Genomic DNA, 17,220 nt, shown 5'->3' with positions numbered 1-17,220 from the left:
GCCTCTGCCTTCAGCTCAGGTCATGATCCCAGGGTTCTGGGATCACCCGCATGGGGCTCTCTGCCTCCACCTCTCTCTCTCTGCCTGCCTCTCTGCCTACTTGTGATCTCTGTCTGTCAAATAAATAAATAAAATCTTTTTTAAATTTATTTTAAATAAAAAAATAAAAAGAAGTAGAAAAAAATGGGGTGCCTGGGTGGCTCAGTGGGTTAAGCCTCTGTCTTCGGCTCAGGTCATGATCTCAGGGTCCTGGAATCAAGCCCCACATTGGGCTCTCTGCTCAGCGGGGAGCCTGTTCCCCCCACCACTCTCTGCCTGCCTCTCTGCCTACTTGTGATCTCTTGTCTGTCAAATGGGGAAAAAAAAAAAAAAAGAAGTGGAAAAAAATGGATGAAATTCACCTGATGAGATGAAAATTAGAACCCCCAGGAATAACTAGGAATGGTCATGAAATAAGAAGCTTGAAAGAGGGTCAGTCGATCTACTGGGATATATCTGTTGGTGGTGGGAGGTAATTTGTGTAGGAGGTACTTTTGTAGAAATCTTAAGTTAAAGAATTTAAGGATGGACATAGGGGAGATTGAGTGAACTGAAAGCCTGTCAAATGCCTTAAAACCTTCAGGACACAGGACACTTGTCTTTTCTTCTGCAACCACAGTTGGTCAGTTGGTCTCCTGCAAGGAAGTGGCTGGAACCTCTAAGTATCCCCTAGATCATTAAAGCTATAGTTAGCATCACCCTCCCTCCCCATTCCTCATTCCCCAAACCCTCAGGCAGAAGTGACAAACCAAAGACTTCTGAACACATTTATTTGATATGTCAAGTGGAGAGAGGAGTGATTTAGGGTTACTCCCCACTTCTACCTGTGGGGGTGTTCATAAGCTCAGACAGAAGAGCAGCATAGAGCCCATGACCCACTCCTTGGGAAAATGAGACAACCTGCTGTGTTGGTTGGGGGAGGAAGGTGGGAATAAAAAGCAGGAAGTTGAGAAGTAAAGCTGAGAGCCAGAAGGGTAGCAGCAGAACTGAGGCTGAGGATTGCTGCAGGAAAATCCCAAGGAGGGTGAAGAAGATATCCTGAAAAGTGGTTAGAGCTGGAAGCAGGGTGTGAACAAGGAGCCAGGCCTGGAGAGAGAAGCAAGACCTACACAACGGGATGGGATATCCAGGAAGAGGGTAGATGTGCAAAGTCATGAACGGGCTGTTGCAGGGCATAACATGGAAAGCAGGGGACTGCCTCTGCAAAAGGGCAAAGAGATTGGAGACTATCCATAAGTAGGGTTTTCCTACTGCTTCTGAACGAATGCAAGTGACTTTGGGACCCACTTGGGGCCCTAGCACAAGTGGCCCTGTGTGTGCCATTTCTATGGCTGGGTACACAAGTATTCCCATATGCATGTGAAGTGACCAGGACATGAATGCATGTGTCTATATGCCCAATAAAGAGAGTACTTACCCTTCCCTGCGAATAAGAGTACTGTGCTTGTGGACACTTTTTTTACTCATGTGTGCGTGCACCGTGCCCAGCAGCACATGCAAAAGACCCCTATGTCCGTGGTGTGTGTGTGAGCTGGTTCTCCCACCTGTCCCATCAAGGTCCTGATCCCTACGCTCCTTGGTTCCTCTCACTCGTCTCAGCGCCCTGGCTCCCCTGGCCCGCCTAGACTCTGGAAGCCCCCTAGCAGGCGGATCTGCTCAGTCTGCATTGAGTGGCGCCTCACCAACTTGCGTTTGGTCCTAGGAGAGCCTGGCGCCCCCGCCTGGGGAGGGGCGGGCAGCGAAGGCGCCCGACCTCCGGGCTGGGGGCGAATGTCGGGGATGGGAGGGTGGGGGCTGACGTTGAGCGGAGGCAGGAAACCAGGCCGCGTTTGCGCGATGTGGTCCAGGAGCAACGTCCCCGAGCCCCTCCGCTCCAGCAGCCCGGGACTCCGCCTCCGTCCGCTCAGCGGAGATACAGCCCCCGGCAGACTCTCCTGAGACTGGCGCGGGGAGGGAGCCGAGCCGGCTGGAGGGAGGGTCAGCGGGGAGGCGCTGTATCGGCGGCGCTCCAGGGACAAGCGGCTGCACTCCGGCGAGTCGGGGCAAATATTTCCGGGGGTATCGAGCTCCACCGGCTCCATGCGGCTCAGTTTCTGCCTCAGCCCTGAAGGCGGACCAGACTCCTGAGCTTCAGGCGCAGTGTTTCGGCGAGAGAGAGGACCCCCACCCGTCACTTTCTCCGCCCACGGGGGCGGATCCTCCGGACCTTCAGTGCTGTGACGCCTGGAAAGACGGGGTCGACTGGTCAGAGTCAGGCCGTTGAATTCCGCGGTCAGGCGCTCGATCCCCGGCCTCCCTTCCGTGGGTGGGACCGGTTGAGGAGGGGCCACTAGGCCCCAGGGCTCGGAGTTGAGCCTTTTGAGAGGTTTTGGAGGGTGACGGGGTGGTTTGGGGAGCGGCTCAGAAGGGGAGGAGTCATCAGGGGGCTTAGGAAGAGGGAATTCGAATACGTCCCGCTTCTCCTCTTCTTCCTGAGCGCGAGGGGACAGCAACCCCCGTCCTCCTCCTCCTCCTCCTCCTCCTGCTCCTTCTCCTTCACCTCCCCCTCCTCCTCCTCCTCCTGCAGTCTGCAGTTGGATTTCTGAAGGCGACGTGCAGACCCCGGGGCTAGGAGGAGCGGGAGCAGGGTCCTCCACCCCCGGGGACGGTGGGGAATTGAGATACTGCCGTGTCTTCTTGGTTCCCGAGGGCGAGGTGTCGGTGGTGATGATGATGACCTCGGTGCCCTTGGCCTTACAGGCGTCCAGCAGCGTGGCAAGGGTCTCGCGGTCCCCACGGTCCAGGGCATGAACAAGCGCCGAGGCGCCCGCGTGATCTCGCACAGAGGGGTCTGCACCGTGGGCAAGGAGCAGCGAGGCCACCGCGGCGCCCCCACCCCCGGCGCAAGCGTGCATCAGCGCGGTGCGCCCCAGGCGGTCTGCGATGTTGGGGTCTGCACCTTGCTCCAGGAGGTAGCGAACCATGCGCGCCTTGTTCTGGGGGTCGTCGTAACGGGCCCGACAGGCCGCCATTAGTGCAGTCTCCCCCTGGGCATCACCCTCATTCACGTAGGCGCCTCCCTCCAGAAGCAAACGGGCCAAGCGTAGCTTACCCTGACCCACGGCCCGAAGAAGAGCGTGGCCCTCGGTGTGCAGCATAGCTGCGGCAGGGGCGAGAGCACCAATGGAGCCGGGACTGGGGCCCGCCGAGGATGTCTAGGGGCGTGGGGGTGGTGGCTGGCGGAGGCCTGAGGGCTCAGTGGCGAAGTCAATCCCTGCGAGAAAGAGAGAGATCTTATTGACGGATTCAGGCAAGGAAACTGAGGCACCGGTGGAAGGAGACGGCGTGGGGAGATCTCCACGGCACTAGTACTTCCTCTAACTCATGCCTTTGAGCCGCCCCGGCCCCCCAGCGCATGCCTGAGAAGGTGGGAAGGGTGCACCCGCATTGAAGGACGAGCGCGCGTGCAAATGCGTACGTGCACGCGCAAGGATACCGCAACCCCACCCTCACCCCACGGCTTATCAGACCTTTCCAGCATCCCCCTTTTCTTATCCGCACTTGGAATACCCCTTTCTAGGATGCTGAACGCCACCCACCCACACACATGCACCCATACATTCACACACATAATTCCCATTCCTAACCTCTTTTAGGTTGCCACAGCCCCAAAAATTGAATGGGGGGAGGGAAGCAGCTTGCGTTTGGGACCTAAAACGGGTGGGGGAGAATTGGGGGGTTTCTTTTGCCCCTGCTATGTTCCCCATCACTCCTTGCTCTTTCCCTCCCAGGCTGTGCGCCCAAATAGATACCTGAATTTCCGCAGGATCTCCGCCGGGCCAGGACTGAGGCCAGGGCCATGGGGCAGCCTGGGTGGCGGAGCTGGGTTCCCGGGGGCCCACATGGCGTGGGGAGGGGCACTCGGATTCCCTTGGTGTCAGTATCTGCGCCCGGGCACCGAATCCTGGTCCCTCCTCCCGGTGCGCCCCGGGCAAGGCGCCGGCTCGGGAGGAGAGAAGCTGGGGGGGGGGGGGGGCGGAGCTCTGCCTTGCTATTTATAGCCTAGTCTCTGCTGGTGGGGGCGTTGGGCACCAAACCGTTCCCCCACCCATGCACACATAAAGCCTCAAACCCTAGAGGCTCCAATCCTGACTTCTCTTGCTCAGCCGACCTCCCCTCAGCCCCAACAAACCTAAATGTTTCTTAGGAGACTCCTCCGCGACTCAAACTGGGACCATCCCAATTCTTCGCTGAGCAGAGCCCCATTCTCCGCGATAGGTGTGTTTATGCGCGCCTATGCGCCCACTCTGACCTGCCACACACAGCAAATGGCACACTGTGCAGAGGCGGAGAAAGGCGATTGAGATCCACAGCCGGAGTCCATACTGCGCAGAGAGAAGCAAGAGATCTGGCTGCCTTCTTGTAGTTTACATGTCAGGGAGAACTGGAGCCAGGCACAGTGGTACATCCTCACTCCACCTCCGCCCAAACGGAACACACAGCACACGTAAACTTGAACCTCAGATCCCTTGTACAGACCTCAGATAAGTATGAGGAGAGTGGATATACTGGGTCATTTTTAGCTACACCAGGGAGCATTCCCAGATGCCTTCCTCCCCATATTCTTGGAGCGTGAGAGGGAGAGAGAAAAGGGGCAGAGAGAAGAGCGAACCTTGTAATACATCCCTTTCTCATTGCATCTCTTTACACTCAGTCTTGCTTAGACTCATTATTTTTCCAGGTTGCTTGAGGGTCTCTGTCCAATTGCTCCTTAAGTCTTCTCTCTGCCTATTTGTCGCAATCGTAATCGGTCTCTCGGCTGCCTGTCTCTGCCTCTCCTTGCCACCTGCCCTGTCTCCATGGTTACCATGCTTCCATCTGCATATTTTAGGAAGGAGTTTGTGTCCAGCTGGAAGGCATGAGGGGAAGTGGAAGATGAGGAAAAAATCCCAAGGATTTGGAAAACTCACCTGATATAATTCAGACTGGAAGCCACCAGACACAAGATACTAAAAATAGTGTTTCTGGAGAAGGAGGGGGAGAAATATTGCAGGGAAGCTACCCATTTGCACCAGCTACATTTGTTGGACACCAGCTGTATGCTAAGTACTTCACATGCGTTATTTCCAATCCTCAGAACAATCTTGTAAGATAGGCATCTCCTTGTTATCTCTTGTTATAGATGAAGAAACTGAGACTTACTAAAGTTAAGCAAGTTCTCCAAAGCCTCACAGCTTTGTTTCTGTCCTTTTCCAAAGACTGGGCACTTGCCACTACACCTGTAGCCTTCCAAGTCCAGAGGCTTCACTCCCAGGGCCATTTTCTCAGACATGTGGGACAGTCTTGACTGACTCCTAGGTTTTATCACCACTCTGAATTATTTTCTCTCTCCATTTCTGGGGTTGTTTTTGTGGTGTGTGTGTGTGTGTGTGTGTGTGTGTGTATGTGTGTGTGTATGAAAGTAGGATTCCTCTCCACCACCACCTCCCATCCACCCCCACCACCAAGGCCTAGGAAGAACTGAAAGGCAAGCGAAAATGCAGGAAACACTGGGCTCCTGTCCTGCCCCAACTCTGGTTCTCTGATTCCTAATCCTTCCTTCCCCAAACTTTCCTCCCAACTTCTCATAGACATGGCAGCAACCCACAAAGAGGGGGAAAATAGAAAAGAGGTATTCATTGGTGGTGCTGGAGGGAAGCCGTGTAGGATTAGAGGGAAGGTTGGAGTAATGGAGGGGCCAGGCTGTGAAGCCCGAGTCACAAAAAGACTGATCCTAACGAACAACCGTTTCATTTTTCTGTGGGAGCTTCCTCAACAGAGTCCCTCGGTGAGATCTAAGTGTCAGGTTCCGTCTGCGGACTCTCGCTAGCCAGCAGATCCCCCATCTGAGATGAGGTCGGAAAAAACCGACCCCTGGTTGATTTTGCAGCCCCATCTTCCTTCGCGCCGCCGGCGGCTTCCCAAGCCCGGGTTCAGGTTGAACTCTCCCCCTCCCTACGTTTCGTAGGCTTCAAGTGGGCGGATCTCCCTCCTGGTCTTCTCCTAGATTGGCCGGGAGAACTCACCAATGGGGAGCTCTGAGAGGCGGACCTACAGCGCCACCAGCTAGAGGAAGACCAGCAAATTTCAAGTTGGCTGCGACGTGGGCTCCGCGTGGGGGAGGGGCAGCAGGTAAGGCTCGGTCCGGGTGGCCCTGACCTGGTTCTGTCCCACATCTCCCGAACTAGTTCACCAGGGCCAAGCTGCGAAATAGACAACGCTTTCCCGCAGCCTGTTGGATCTAGCCCCCTCTAGTTTCCTACTCTTCTTTCCCTTTCTCTCCAGGGCTCCCATTGCTGGACTGATTATATACCAGAAAACTGCAGTTTTTCTTTTCGTGCATAGAGGAGAGAGATTAAAGCACAAAGTGAGGAATGCTCACTCTTGTATCTCTGACTCTTTGCTGTGGCATCAGCCTCCCTGGAATCTATTCCTGTTATTCCCTTGTCTAAGAGTCTGACAAACTCCTGTTATCCATCAGGACTTAGTTGAAATATTACCTCCTACCTGTAGCTTTCCTGGACTACATTCTCCTCCTCCTCCTCCTCCTTCTCCTCCTCCTCCTCCTCCTCCTCCTCCTCCTCCTCCTCCAACCCCTCCTCCTCCTCCTCCTTCTTCTTCTTCTCCTTCTCCTTCTTCTTTTTCTTCTTTTTTTTTCCCCTAAAGAATTAACCGTTCCCCAGTCTGACGATAGTGTTTTATGCATATCTCCGTTAGAGCCCTTAGTGGGCTCTCTAATGTTTCTGTTCTGAGAATATAAGGTTTTGTAAGCAGGTTCTTGTACTAATAGCAAGTGCCCAATAAAGGTTAATTGAATCGAATGGATTGGGAAAGCAGAATGTAAACTCCTAACGTAATTGGGGAACAAGTAATAAAAGACAAAATACAACACAATATCTAATTAAGATATCTTAAATTAGTGGCTTGTAATATAATTGCTCCCACAGTCAAGAAAAGGGAGAAAGCTAGGAGGAGTGGGACGGTAAGGGGAGACTTGATGAATCACAAGGTCTTAAGTTTGGAAGAGCTCTCAGAAATCATGTATTCATTCATTCAACAGATATTTATTGAGCACCTACTATATGCCAGACATATGCTAGACAATGGGGATCACAGTGAATCCTCTACTTTAGATGTGCATCCTTCCTCTGATAAACTGTATTCAGTAAATTGTTATCCAGCTTCTGTTTTAAAGAGGACTCCCTCTCTCACTTCGCAGGTCATTCCATTTTTGGATATTTGTTCCTCAGTTAATATCCAACAAATATTCTAGACAAATATATAGCTCAACGTAATGCATTCCTCACTTTCATTGTAAAAGAGAGGGACCTGTCCTGATTAAGAACATGGATTTGAATTCCAGTAGTATTCTTAAAAATAAAGAAAACCATCCCTTATGGTTTCTGATAAAAGAAGTAATATACATTTATTCTAGAAAATTTGGGAATACATTAAGGTGTAAATCAAAATGCCTATTGTTCTAGAATACTTGGAAATACATAAAGGTATAAGTCAAAATGCTTATTATTTAATGACCATGATCTAGTGATAACGATTATTATTACTTTAATATTTATCCTTTCAATTTCTTTTCTGCATACATATATATGTATATACGTGTGTGTGTATGTTACATAAAACAGGCTATACAACAAATACAATTTTATATCATGTTTTTCTCCATTTTATACTGTGAACATTTTTTTCCTTTTATTTTTTTTTAAAGATTTTATTTTTATTTATTTGAAACAGAGAGAGAGAGATCACAAGTATGCAGAGAGGCAGGCATAGAGAAAGAGAGGAGAAAGCAGGCTCCCCGCAGAGCAGAGAGCCCGATGCGGGCCTCGATCCCAGGACCCTGAGATCATGACCTGAGCCAAAGGCAGAGGCTTAACCCACTGAGCCACCCAGGCACCCATCTTTTTTCCTTTTAAATATTACTTGAAGTCATTTTTCTTTCTATATAATAGTCTAAAATGGATATTCGATTTTTTTTGACCATTCATTGTTCATTGGACCATTTAGGTTATTTCAGAAGTTTTGATCCCATGGATAGCTCTATAATGACCATCCTTGTATTTACAAATCTGATTATATATATGATGATTTCTTTGGGACAGATTTTTTTAAGTAGGGTTATTGGATTAAGGATATGAACATTTAAGAGGCTGTCGATTCAAATGACCAAATTGCTCCCCTGACAGACTGTGTATAAACACAATCCTTCCAATCAGGTATAAGAAGGTCCATGTCAAAAAAACTGGCAGCCTGACTATTTATTAAGTCTTTGTCAATTTGATAGGTGAAGAGTGGTTTTATTAACCATTCTTCTGTCAATTACCTATTCATGTCCTTTGCACATTTTTCTATTGGTATGATTTTTTTTCATTTGGATTTCCATGAGTTCATATAGTTCATATAGAACTATAGTTCATATAGTACTCATTTCCATGAGTGTGTGTGTATATATATATATATATATATATATATATATATATGGTTAACTCCTTGTCATATTAATGATAAATATAGCAAATCCTAAATATTAGAGTGCTCTAGGCCTCAGTCTCTGGATCTCTTCTTTTCTCTGTTCACATCTACCCCATTCGGCATTCCACCCAGTCTCATCGCTTGAAATATTTGTTATTGGTAACTCTATGAGAATGTAAGCTCCATTTCAAGTCCACGGGCATAGCAGTTTTTGTTTGTTTTGCTCACTGCTATATCCCTAGCACTTGGAATAGTGCCTGGCATATAGCAAGCACTTAGTGAATATTTGTTGACTGAATTAAGATGGTATTATTATTATTATTATTGTTCCCATTTGTAGATGAGGAAACAGGTTTAGAGATATTAAATTAATTGCTGGAGGTTGTGTAGCTGGAAATGACAGAACTGGAATTCAAATCCCTGTTCTTAACCACTACATGTACTGCCTTTCTGGAATTTGATGTAGTGGGTTTTCTGTATGTTTTGTTGAAACCTGCTTAATAATTTCCACCAGAATACAGTTACTACAGTGAGTATCATGTATATGAGATGTTGTTGGGAGAAGGAGAGTACAAGGATGACCTCTAGGGAGGGTTGACTATAAGGAAAAGCAGTTTGGGTCCAGATTATAGAATAACCTAAATATCCCCAAGAAGTTAGACTCAATCACAATCTTAAATAGAAGAGACACACTGTAGCTTCCTGACCTGAGTTTGGTAGAGATGGGCAGTTTATAGTTTTCCAATCACAAGTATATTGCCTCAGTTAAGTAAAAATATTGTCTTCCTTTTACCCCATATCCTTGGGGGTCACTTGGTTAGTGTCTAGAAATAGAGTTTGATTTGTCTAACCTCAAAGCTCACAAACTTTTCTTGACTCCTTACTGCTTTGCAGTCAAACCAGCTCCCATCCCCACTGCTAGAACTGTGTATGTCAGGTGGAAAGAAACCTAAACCATTGGTTAGAGTGTCCTTCCCTTGAAAGGACCTGAAGACATGCTCACAAATTCATTCTCCTTCTCTAGTGTTTATGAGACATCCGTTCTCCCCTAATATGCTCTCTCTCTTTTTTTTTTTAAGATTTTATGTATTTATTTGACAGGCAGAGAGAGAGAGAGAGAGAGAGCACAAGCAGGGGGAGTGGCAGGCAGCCAGGCAGAGGGAGAGGGAGAAATAGGCTTCCCGATGAGCAAGAAGCACCATGTGGGGCTTGATCCTGAAGGCAGCCATTTAACTGACTGAGCCACCCAGGTGCCCCTTAATATGCTCTTTCAATCAAATCACAGTTTAATCTATTAACTGACAGCCATTTTTCCTCACATTTTTTGCTGAGCCTAAAACTTTCCAAATTCCTCAGACACACATTTTCCACCCTCTCCTTCCTGCTACATATTATTAATCTCATCTACTATTCTGTTGCTATATTCCTAAATTATTTCTCTTATTAAAAAAGCAATATTCAGGGGTGCCTGGGTGGCTCAGTGGGTTAAGCCTCTGCCGTCGGCTCGGGTCATGATCTCAAGGAATGGAGCCCCGTATCCCTCTCTCTGCTTAGCAGGGAGCCTGCTTCCTCCTCTCTCTCTCTGCTTGCCTCTCTGCCTACTTGTGATCTCTGTCAAATAAATAAATAAAATCTTAAAAAAAAATAAAATAAAAAATTAAAAAACAATATTCAGTATAGAAAACAAACTTTAAAATATACATAACCCCCCCTAAAAAAAGCCCCACAAATCCCATTACCTCAGATTAGCCAGTATTAATTTTTGGTGTGTATCCTTCAAGAACAACTTTTTTTTTTCATCATAAATGTATATGTATATATAAAAATTGTATATGTGTGTGTTTGACAAAATAGATAACCTTATACATATTTCTAAATCTTTTTTTTTTTCACCAACTAGGGCATTTTTGTTGAGCCGTATATTTCTTGTTTAGAGTATTTGTTGGATATTAATTGAAGAACAAATACCCCAAAATAGAATAACTTGTGAAGTGAGATAAGCAATCCTCTTACTAAAGATGGGTAAATAGAAACTATATAACAATTTACTTAAAAAAAAATTTACTAAATATGGTCTATCAGGGGAAGTCTACATATCTAGAGTAGAGGATTCACTCTGATCCCCGTTGTCTAGCACTGTGTCTGGCATATAGTAAATGCTCAGTAATTATTTGTTGAATAAATGAATACATGATTTCTGGGAGCTCTTCCAAATTTGAGACTTTGTGATTCATTAAGCCTCATTTCACCATCCCATTCTTCCTAGATTTCTCCCTTCTCCCATCTTATTAAGGGTATATACCCTTACTAGCAACATAATTTAACATTGTTGATGTTGACCTGGTCACCAGACTGAAGTAGTGTTTGTCCACGTTCTCCACTATAGAGTTACTCTCCCCTTTCCTAAGCTGAATTAGACAAAATTCCCTATATATAGTCTACACTTAGGGAGTGGAAAGTTATACTCCCCTCTTCAGGGTAGAGTCTATATAATTTATTCAGAATTCTACGTGAGAAGTTTGTCTTTTCTCCCCCATGTATTAACTTACTTAATCATTTATTTATATCAGTGTAGACTCATGGATATTTGTTTTATACTTTGGGGTTATAAGCTAATACTACTTTATTTTATTGCTCAAATTCTTCCAACTTTGGTCATTGGGAGCTCTTTCAGTTGACTCTTAGGCCCTTTTGAAATAGCCCCACCAATGTATGTATGTGTGTTGTTGTTTTGAGTACTTCTTTTCTTTCTGGCACTAGAAGATGCTCCCGGCTCCCCTTATATATTTTCTGCCCAAGCCCTAGAATCAGCCATTTTTCTAAAAAGATGTTCCTTTTGCTGGAAAACGGTATTGGAAACCAAGATCTGAGTGCTAGGTGTGCTCTTTGTCACTGGAATATCATTTCTTGCAAGTTTCATTTTCATTTGGTAACTTTACCTTCTAACCTATCTGCCTCTGACTCACCCCTCAAAATCGATAACAAGAAGCAGAGTTCAGTAGCCAAGGGTCTAATCACTTACGCACTTTTTAACTTTTACTTGAGAAAGAGAGAGAGAGTAAGGGAGGGTGCAGAGGGAGAGAGGGAATCCAAACAGACTCCCCACTGAGCAAGGAGCCAATGCAGGGCTCCATCTCATGACCCTGAGATCATGACCGTGAGTTCATGACCTGAGCTGAAATCAAGTCGGACGCTTAACCTACTGAGTCATCAGGCACCCCCACTTTCCCATTTGTTCTACAGTTACACTATATTGCAATTATCTATCCTGTGGGACCATGTCTCATCCATGTCTGTACTTCCGAAAATATCCTGCCTGGTACAGTGCAGCCTACCCCATCAAAATATGTTGAATTACACTGGCTATTTGGGTCCTAAGGAGAAAAGATTGAGTATCTTGTACCTCTCTGGCTTCCCATGATTCTACTATACTTTTCATTTTGTTTTTGTCTTTATCAGGTTTTTCTCACTGGATCACTGAATACCCAGGCCCCCTCCACCATGGCCAGTCGGGGTGGGGGCCGGGGTCGTGGCCGGGGCCAGCTGACCTTCAACATGGAGGCTGTGGGCATTGGGAAGGGGGATGCTCTGCCCCCACCCACCCTGCAGCCTTCTCCACTTTTCCCTGTGAGTATCTTCTCCCCTTGTGTGCCCCTGGCTGACTGTATATGAGCCTGGATTCCTCATGGGCCAGCATAAAACTCAGCTTGCCCCCTCCTGTCTCTATGCTTTCAACTCACATGGGATGTTGTCCAGGCAAAGTAGTTTCTTATACCCCCAGCTCCCCATCTTTCAAAATGCTGTGTTGTTCCCCCCATTTTTCTCTGGTTTTTTTGGTCAGTGGGAACATTGGATTGAATTGGGAGGAGAGACCATTCTAGGTTTGTACTCTAGTGTTTGTTTTGTTTTCCCTGAACTGACCACTGCCCCTGCTTCCTTAGCCCTTGGAATTCCGCCCAGTGCCTCTGCCCGCAGGAGAGGAAGGGGAGTATGTCCTGGCACTGAAGCAGGAGCTACGAGGGGCCATGAGGCAGCTCCCCTACTTCATCCGGCCAGCTGTCCCGAAGAGAGGTCAGTTGGAATGCTAGCATCATGTTCTGAATGCCTTTCATGAGTAGTGCCCTGTACACAGCACCACTGGGGGGCCAGAGAGGCCAGAAGAGCCACAGGAAGCTGACTGTTTAGCTGGGGAGATCATAACAATTACCCCTGTATTTGAAATTTATCCATGGTTTGTTCTGAGTCTCATGACAGTCTCACGACAGTAGGAGATTAAGCATCACTGTGCTCATTTCATAGGTATAAAGGGAATATATCAACATGGTTGACAGGTTGGATATTACAGGCATCAAACAATCAGAAAGGAGGCTGATGCTGGGTGTGTGAGAAGCCCTCCTAAGGTTAGCAGGATTCTGGAGAGGTCAGGGAGACCAGGAGGGACCAGAGAAAGGGAGTCATTTGGGAGGCTTGGGATAGTGGATATTTACCAGCTGGTGTGGAAGTGCAGTGTTTGAGGGTACTGATAAACAGTGCTTTCCAGCGAAAGCCTTAGAAGCTGAAGCTCAGAGGGATGAAAGACTTGCCTGGTAGCCACCCCCCACCCCCACCCATTAACTTCACAAAGAGTCCAGAGAAGACTGAAACCCTGATCTCTTGCTCTTTAGTATCCCTTCCTTTCCATAACTCTCAACATGGCTGTGCCTTTGGGTTAAGGGAGATGATATTATAATTTGGGGTGACCAAGGGACAAGGTAGAAGAATGTTGAAGGTCCTCATGAAAGCTGACCCCCTGGGTTCTGGGTTTGGGGTGAAGGAACAGACAATGCCTGAGTATCGAGTGGGCTGGGCCCTCAGGAACAACCCTGTTCTAGGGCTCTGAAAGGATAAAACTTTGACCCTTGGCCTCTGACCCCTCAGATGTGGAGCGTTACTCAGATAAATACCAGATGTCTGGGCCGATTGACAATGCCATCGACTGGAACCCTGGTAGGTGGTGGGCCCTTTCATTTACTGCCCTTTTTTAAATCCTCAAGATGCCACAAGCCACCAACCTGTCCACCTTTCTCAGCCCACCCCCCACTCTATTCAGTATTTACAAACTGGAGCCCAAGATGTGTTCCAAAACACTCTCTGACTCTACATGGAAACCTATTAAATAGCCCCGCTTTCTGGAGGTTTCCAAGACACAGTTTTGTTCTAAGTAACTATGACCCAGCTAACCCCTTCCTTCCTCACCATTATTCTGTCTCTTACCTCTCCTTTTAAAACCAGTTATTCATAGGAGACCCCAGGCAGGGTCTTATTGACGTTTACATTCCCACTGTTCCCAGATTGGCGACGTTTACCCCGGGAGCTAAAGATCCGAGTGCGGAAGCTACAAAAGGAACGTGAGTGTATCTGGGAAAAGGAGGCAGGAGAGACATTTCCTTCACCAGCTGGAGGGCCCCGGAGGCAGTTGGTGGTCTTGCCTGCCCTTCCAGTTCCAACCCACTCCACCCACTATTGTAGCTGGATGCCATGGTGGCCACATGAGGGCAGCAGAGTGACATCATCTCTGGGAGAGGGTGGGGTAGAAAGCTAATAAGGAAGTTTGCTCTCTGATGGTTCGTTCACCTTTTGATTCCTTGACCAGGGACCACCATCCTAATCCCCAAGAGACCCCTTAAGAACACAGAAGATAAGGAAGAAACAATACAGAAACTAGAGGTAAGGGGAAATGTGCATAGAGACCACTTGGACCCTGGACTCATTGCCTGTCCTTTGGCCTCTGTGTGCTTCTCTCTTTCCCTTCTCTGAGCTGAGTCTGAGTTTCTCCTTCTGCTCATCTCCACATAAGACCCTGGAGAAAAAGGAGGAAGAAGTGACTTCAGAGGAAGATGAGGAGAAAGAAGAAGAAGAAGAGAAGGAAGAGGAAGAAGAAGAGGAGTATGATGAAGAAGAACATGAAGAGGTGAAGGGGCTCTCCTTCCACCCTCAGTCCCCGTGTCTTCCTCATCAGCTGTGGGGGTCTCGACTCCATCCACCAGCGATGTTTTCTCTAGAGGGTTGGAGAGCCAAAGGAGATGTGCCCCAGAGGATTGTGCCCTCCACTTCATGTGTCCCTAGGGTCTTCTCAAGAGCAAACTGCAGCCAGAAGGGACTTCCCAGGCCCGGGATGGTTTCGTGGGGAGGGGAGTGGAGGGGCCTGACACACCGGGAGGAAGGAAAAGGCCGAAAGCAAGCCTGACTTGGATTTCTATTTGTTCTGTTTCAGGAAACTGATTACATCATGTCATATTTTGACAATGGAGAGGACTTTGGGGGTGACAGTGATGACAATATGGATGAGGCTATATACTGAAAAAGGACCCTGAACAGCACCCTGGGCCTTTGGATCTTTTTTTTATTTAAGATACAGAGAGTAACTGTCCCTATTATTTGGTTTTTGGACAGGCAGATCATTTGCTAAGAGCCCAGTTGAACTGTTTGGCCCTGGGGATAGGAATGGACAATGCTGACAGCTAGCTTTCTTTTGTACCCTTCCCCCCTGCCTTCCGTGTATCACCTCTGATAGCTTGGGCAAAGGGCAAAGGACCAATGGCTTAACTGTATGGAAGAAAGAAAGGAGGGTCAAAGAAACACTGGTGTCGCTGGAGCCGAGACAGCTGAACGTATGTTCCCACCCACTTTCTTATAGTGAAAGATAATTGGGGATGTGTGCAATTAGGAGGAATAAGACCAGCTTTATATTTTTAAATAAAATGTTTTCATCCGTCTCTCTGTTCAGGGTAAGGCCTGGTGGGAGAGGCCTGGAGGAAAGAAGGGAGTGCCTAGCTGGGCCATTCTTTCCTTACGCATCAGAGTCCACTGTGACACAATGGGGGTCACAGCCTTCCTGTCCTTTATTCCTCACCTCCCACTCCATTGGTGGGACACATACTCCCAATCTAGCCCTGCCAGGGAACAGTCAGGAACTCATCGAGGAGGCGCGCAGAGAGAGTAGTAGAGAACAGCCCTTTCCCTGAAGCTGGCATCTGAGCATCTGGTCCTTGGGCCATGGGACGCCTGGGGATTGTCTCTTTTCACATGTGTTCACAGGGACATGGGCCCTCTCTTTCCCACACTTGACCTTGATCTTAGCCTTGTTTACAAGGAAAGATTGCAGCTATTTTTGCGAGAGAGAGTCAAGAAAGCCAGGTGCAGGGAGGGAGTGGGGAGGAGGTGCTGATTCTTCGTCATCGCACACCCTTTTCCAGGCCCCTGGGGACCCCACATTGAAAGCTAGGTCTGTGCAAAGGGATCCCCCATTCTCCACTTCCGGAAGCTGCTTTGTGGCTGAGTTGCAGTTTCTCTTTTGATTCTTCCTTTGTGGAATTTAGTTAGCCTTTCTTACTCCTTTCTTGGAGTAGAGGGGGTGGGCGGTATTGCTTTACAGGAAGTAAAGAGGGTGGGGAGGAGGGGAGTGACTTAGGGACACTCACAGCTCGGAGAGATGCTTTCTCGCCCACACAGCTCTCCCTGGGGTGAGGTCACTTCCCTAGGCTCTGATTGGCTTCCCATGAAGCCCTCGATGAGCTGATTGGTTTCAGCCACTTGCCATGCAACGGTCACGGGCGAGGTGCGTGTCCAGAATAGGGACTGAATAAGGAGGCAGGCACAGATAGCTGGCATGCTGTCATAGCGACCCTACTAAACATTTGAAAGTTATAAAGAGGGGATGGAAGAGAACCTTCAAGAAATTCTCCAGCCATCTTCAGGCATAGTGACTGGCAATCTCCTGTTAGGTATTTCTGACCCTGTTGTAAAAAATGAATAGGGGCTGTGACTCCGTTGAGGGAAAGCACCTTGAAAGCCTGGTTTGTCTGTGGTAATTGGTATTAAGGTAGAGGCAGCCAAGAGAACAGAGAAAGAAGCAGGAATAGAAAGAGAACATTCCAGAGTTATTAAGCAATTTGTGGTGACTGTTCTGTTTCCTTTTCTAGCTCTCCAAGGTGTTAGGTGAGTAGAATGGTGGGGGAGGGGCCGTGGGACCTGTCACTGGGGTTTCCCATGGTCACACTTAAGCCTGTAATTGTGGCTGTGGAGAAATCAGCAAGAAACAAATGTGAAAGACACTGAAAAATCTTTTGCCTCCTGTCCCCCTCTCTCACATATACCAGTCCTAACCTGATAAACTGTATCTGTGTTTATGTTGGGGGCATAGCCATCCCCCCAGATCCCACCTATTGCCAGCCTAGGACTTTAAAAGAGTAGAAGCAAAGAAGACTCTGGACAAAAGTGAGCAGAGGAGGACCGGGACACAATCCTCCCCCACCACTCTATACATACATCTTTTCCCATGAAATGGGAGAAAGGAGGGCAAAGGTTAGAGTGATCACTTGGGTTTGGTTGCACTGCCTCAAAAACAAAGCGTCAGAAAGATCAGACCATTCTTGGATTCTTTCCTATCTGGCGTCCTGCCACTCCTGGCAGGTGACCTTGCTGAACAAAGCCAGAGACACGAGATCTAGCAGCTTCCCCAGATTCCAGAACTGTTCCAGGCAGAGTTAGACTGTTTCCATTGACCTCTCCCCTACTTTCCATAGGTTCCATCAGGCAGGCTGAGGCTGAAACCTAAGGTCTAGTAACCAGTCACGACTGTTTATTTCTCTGGAGGACCAGCTGAGAAGTTAGAGGTTGAGGATCCGTCTGCAG

The 17,220-nt window shown here is 47.9% G+C and overlaps 2 protein-coding genes across 4 annotated transcripts; one reads left to right on the top strand and one right to left on the bottom strand.

Annotated features, from left to right (window-relative positions):
* Nucleotides 1–792: 792 nt before the first annotated feature.
* On the bottom strand, nucleotides 793–4,315 carry ANKRD34A (ankyrin repeat domain 34A). Of its 3 annotated transcripts, XM_032848146.1 has the most exons (4): nucleotides 4,211–4,315; nucleotides 3,831–4,037; nucleotides 3,666–3,729; nucleotides 793–3,292 (listed from the first exon to the last, which is right to left on the bottom strand). In XM_032848146.1, exon 4 carries the CDS (start codon nucleotides 3,174–3,176, stop codon nucleotides 1,635–1,637), a length of 1,542 nt encoding a protein of 513 aa, XP_032704037.1. In that variant the 5' UTR covers nucleotides 3,177–3,292; nucleotides 3,666–3,729; nucleotides 3,831–4,037; nucleotides 4,211–4,315; the 3' UTR covers nucleotides 793–1,634. The 3 variants fall into 3 exon arrangements, with proteins under 3 accessions (XP_032704037.1, XP_032704036.1, XP_032704038.1); XM_032848145.1 differs by lacking the exon at nucleotides 3,666–3,729; XM_032848147.1 differs by lacking the exons at nucleotides 3,666–3,729; nucleotides 3,831–4,037.
* POLR3GL (RNA polymerase III subunit G like) lies at nucleotides 2,918–15,302 on the top strand. The gene is made up of 9 exons (XM_032848148.1): nucleotides 2,918–2,990; nucleotides 6,026–6,189; nucleotides 12,007–12,174; nucleotides 12,489–12,618; nucleotides 13,465–13,533; nucleotides 13,878–13,934; nucleotides 14,180–14,253; nucleotides 14,384–14,497; nucleotides 14,801–15,302. The coding sequence occupies exons 3-9, from the start codon at nucleotides 12,049–12,051 to the stop codon at nucleotides 14,885–14,887; spliced, it is 657 nt and encodes a 218-aa protein (XP_032704039.1). The 5' UTR covers nucleotides 2,918–2,990; nucleotides 6,026–6,189; nucleotides 12,007–12,048; the 3' UTR covers nucleotides 14,888–15,302.
* Nucleotides 15,303–17,220: the final 1,918 nt, after the last annotated feature.

Source organism: Lontra canadensis, unplaced genomic scaffold, assembly GCF_010015895.1.
Source record: "Lontra canadensis isolate GAN:19392208 unplaced genomic scaffold, GSC_riverotter_1.0 scaffold200, whole genome shotgun sequence".
Lineage (NCBI taxonomy): Eukaryota > Metazoa > Chordata > Mammalia > Carnivora > Mustelidae > Lontra > Lontra canadensis.
This window is presented reverse-complemented; position numbering and strand designations above follow the sequence as displayed.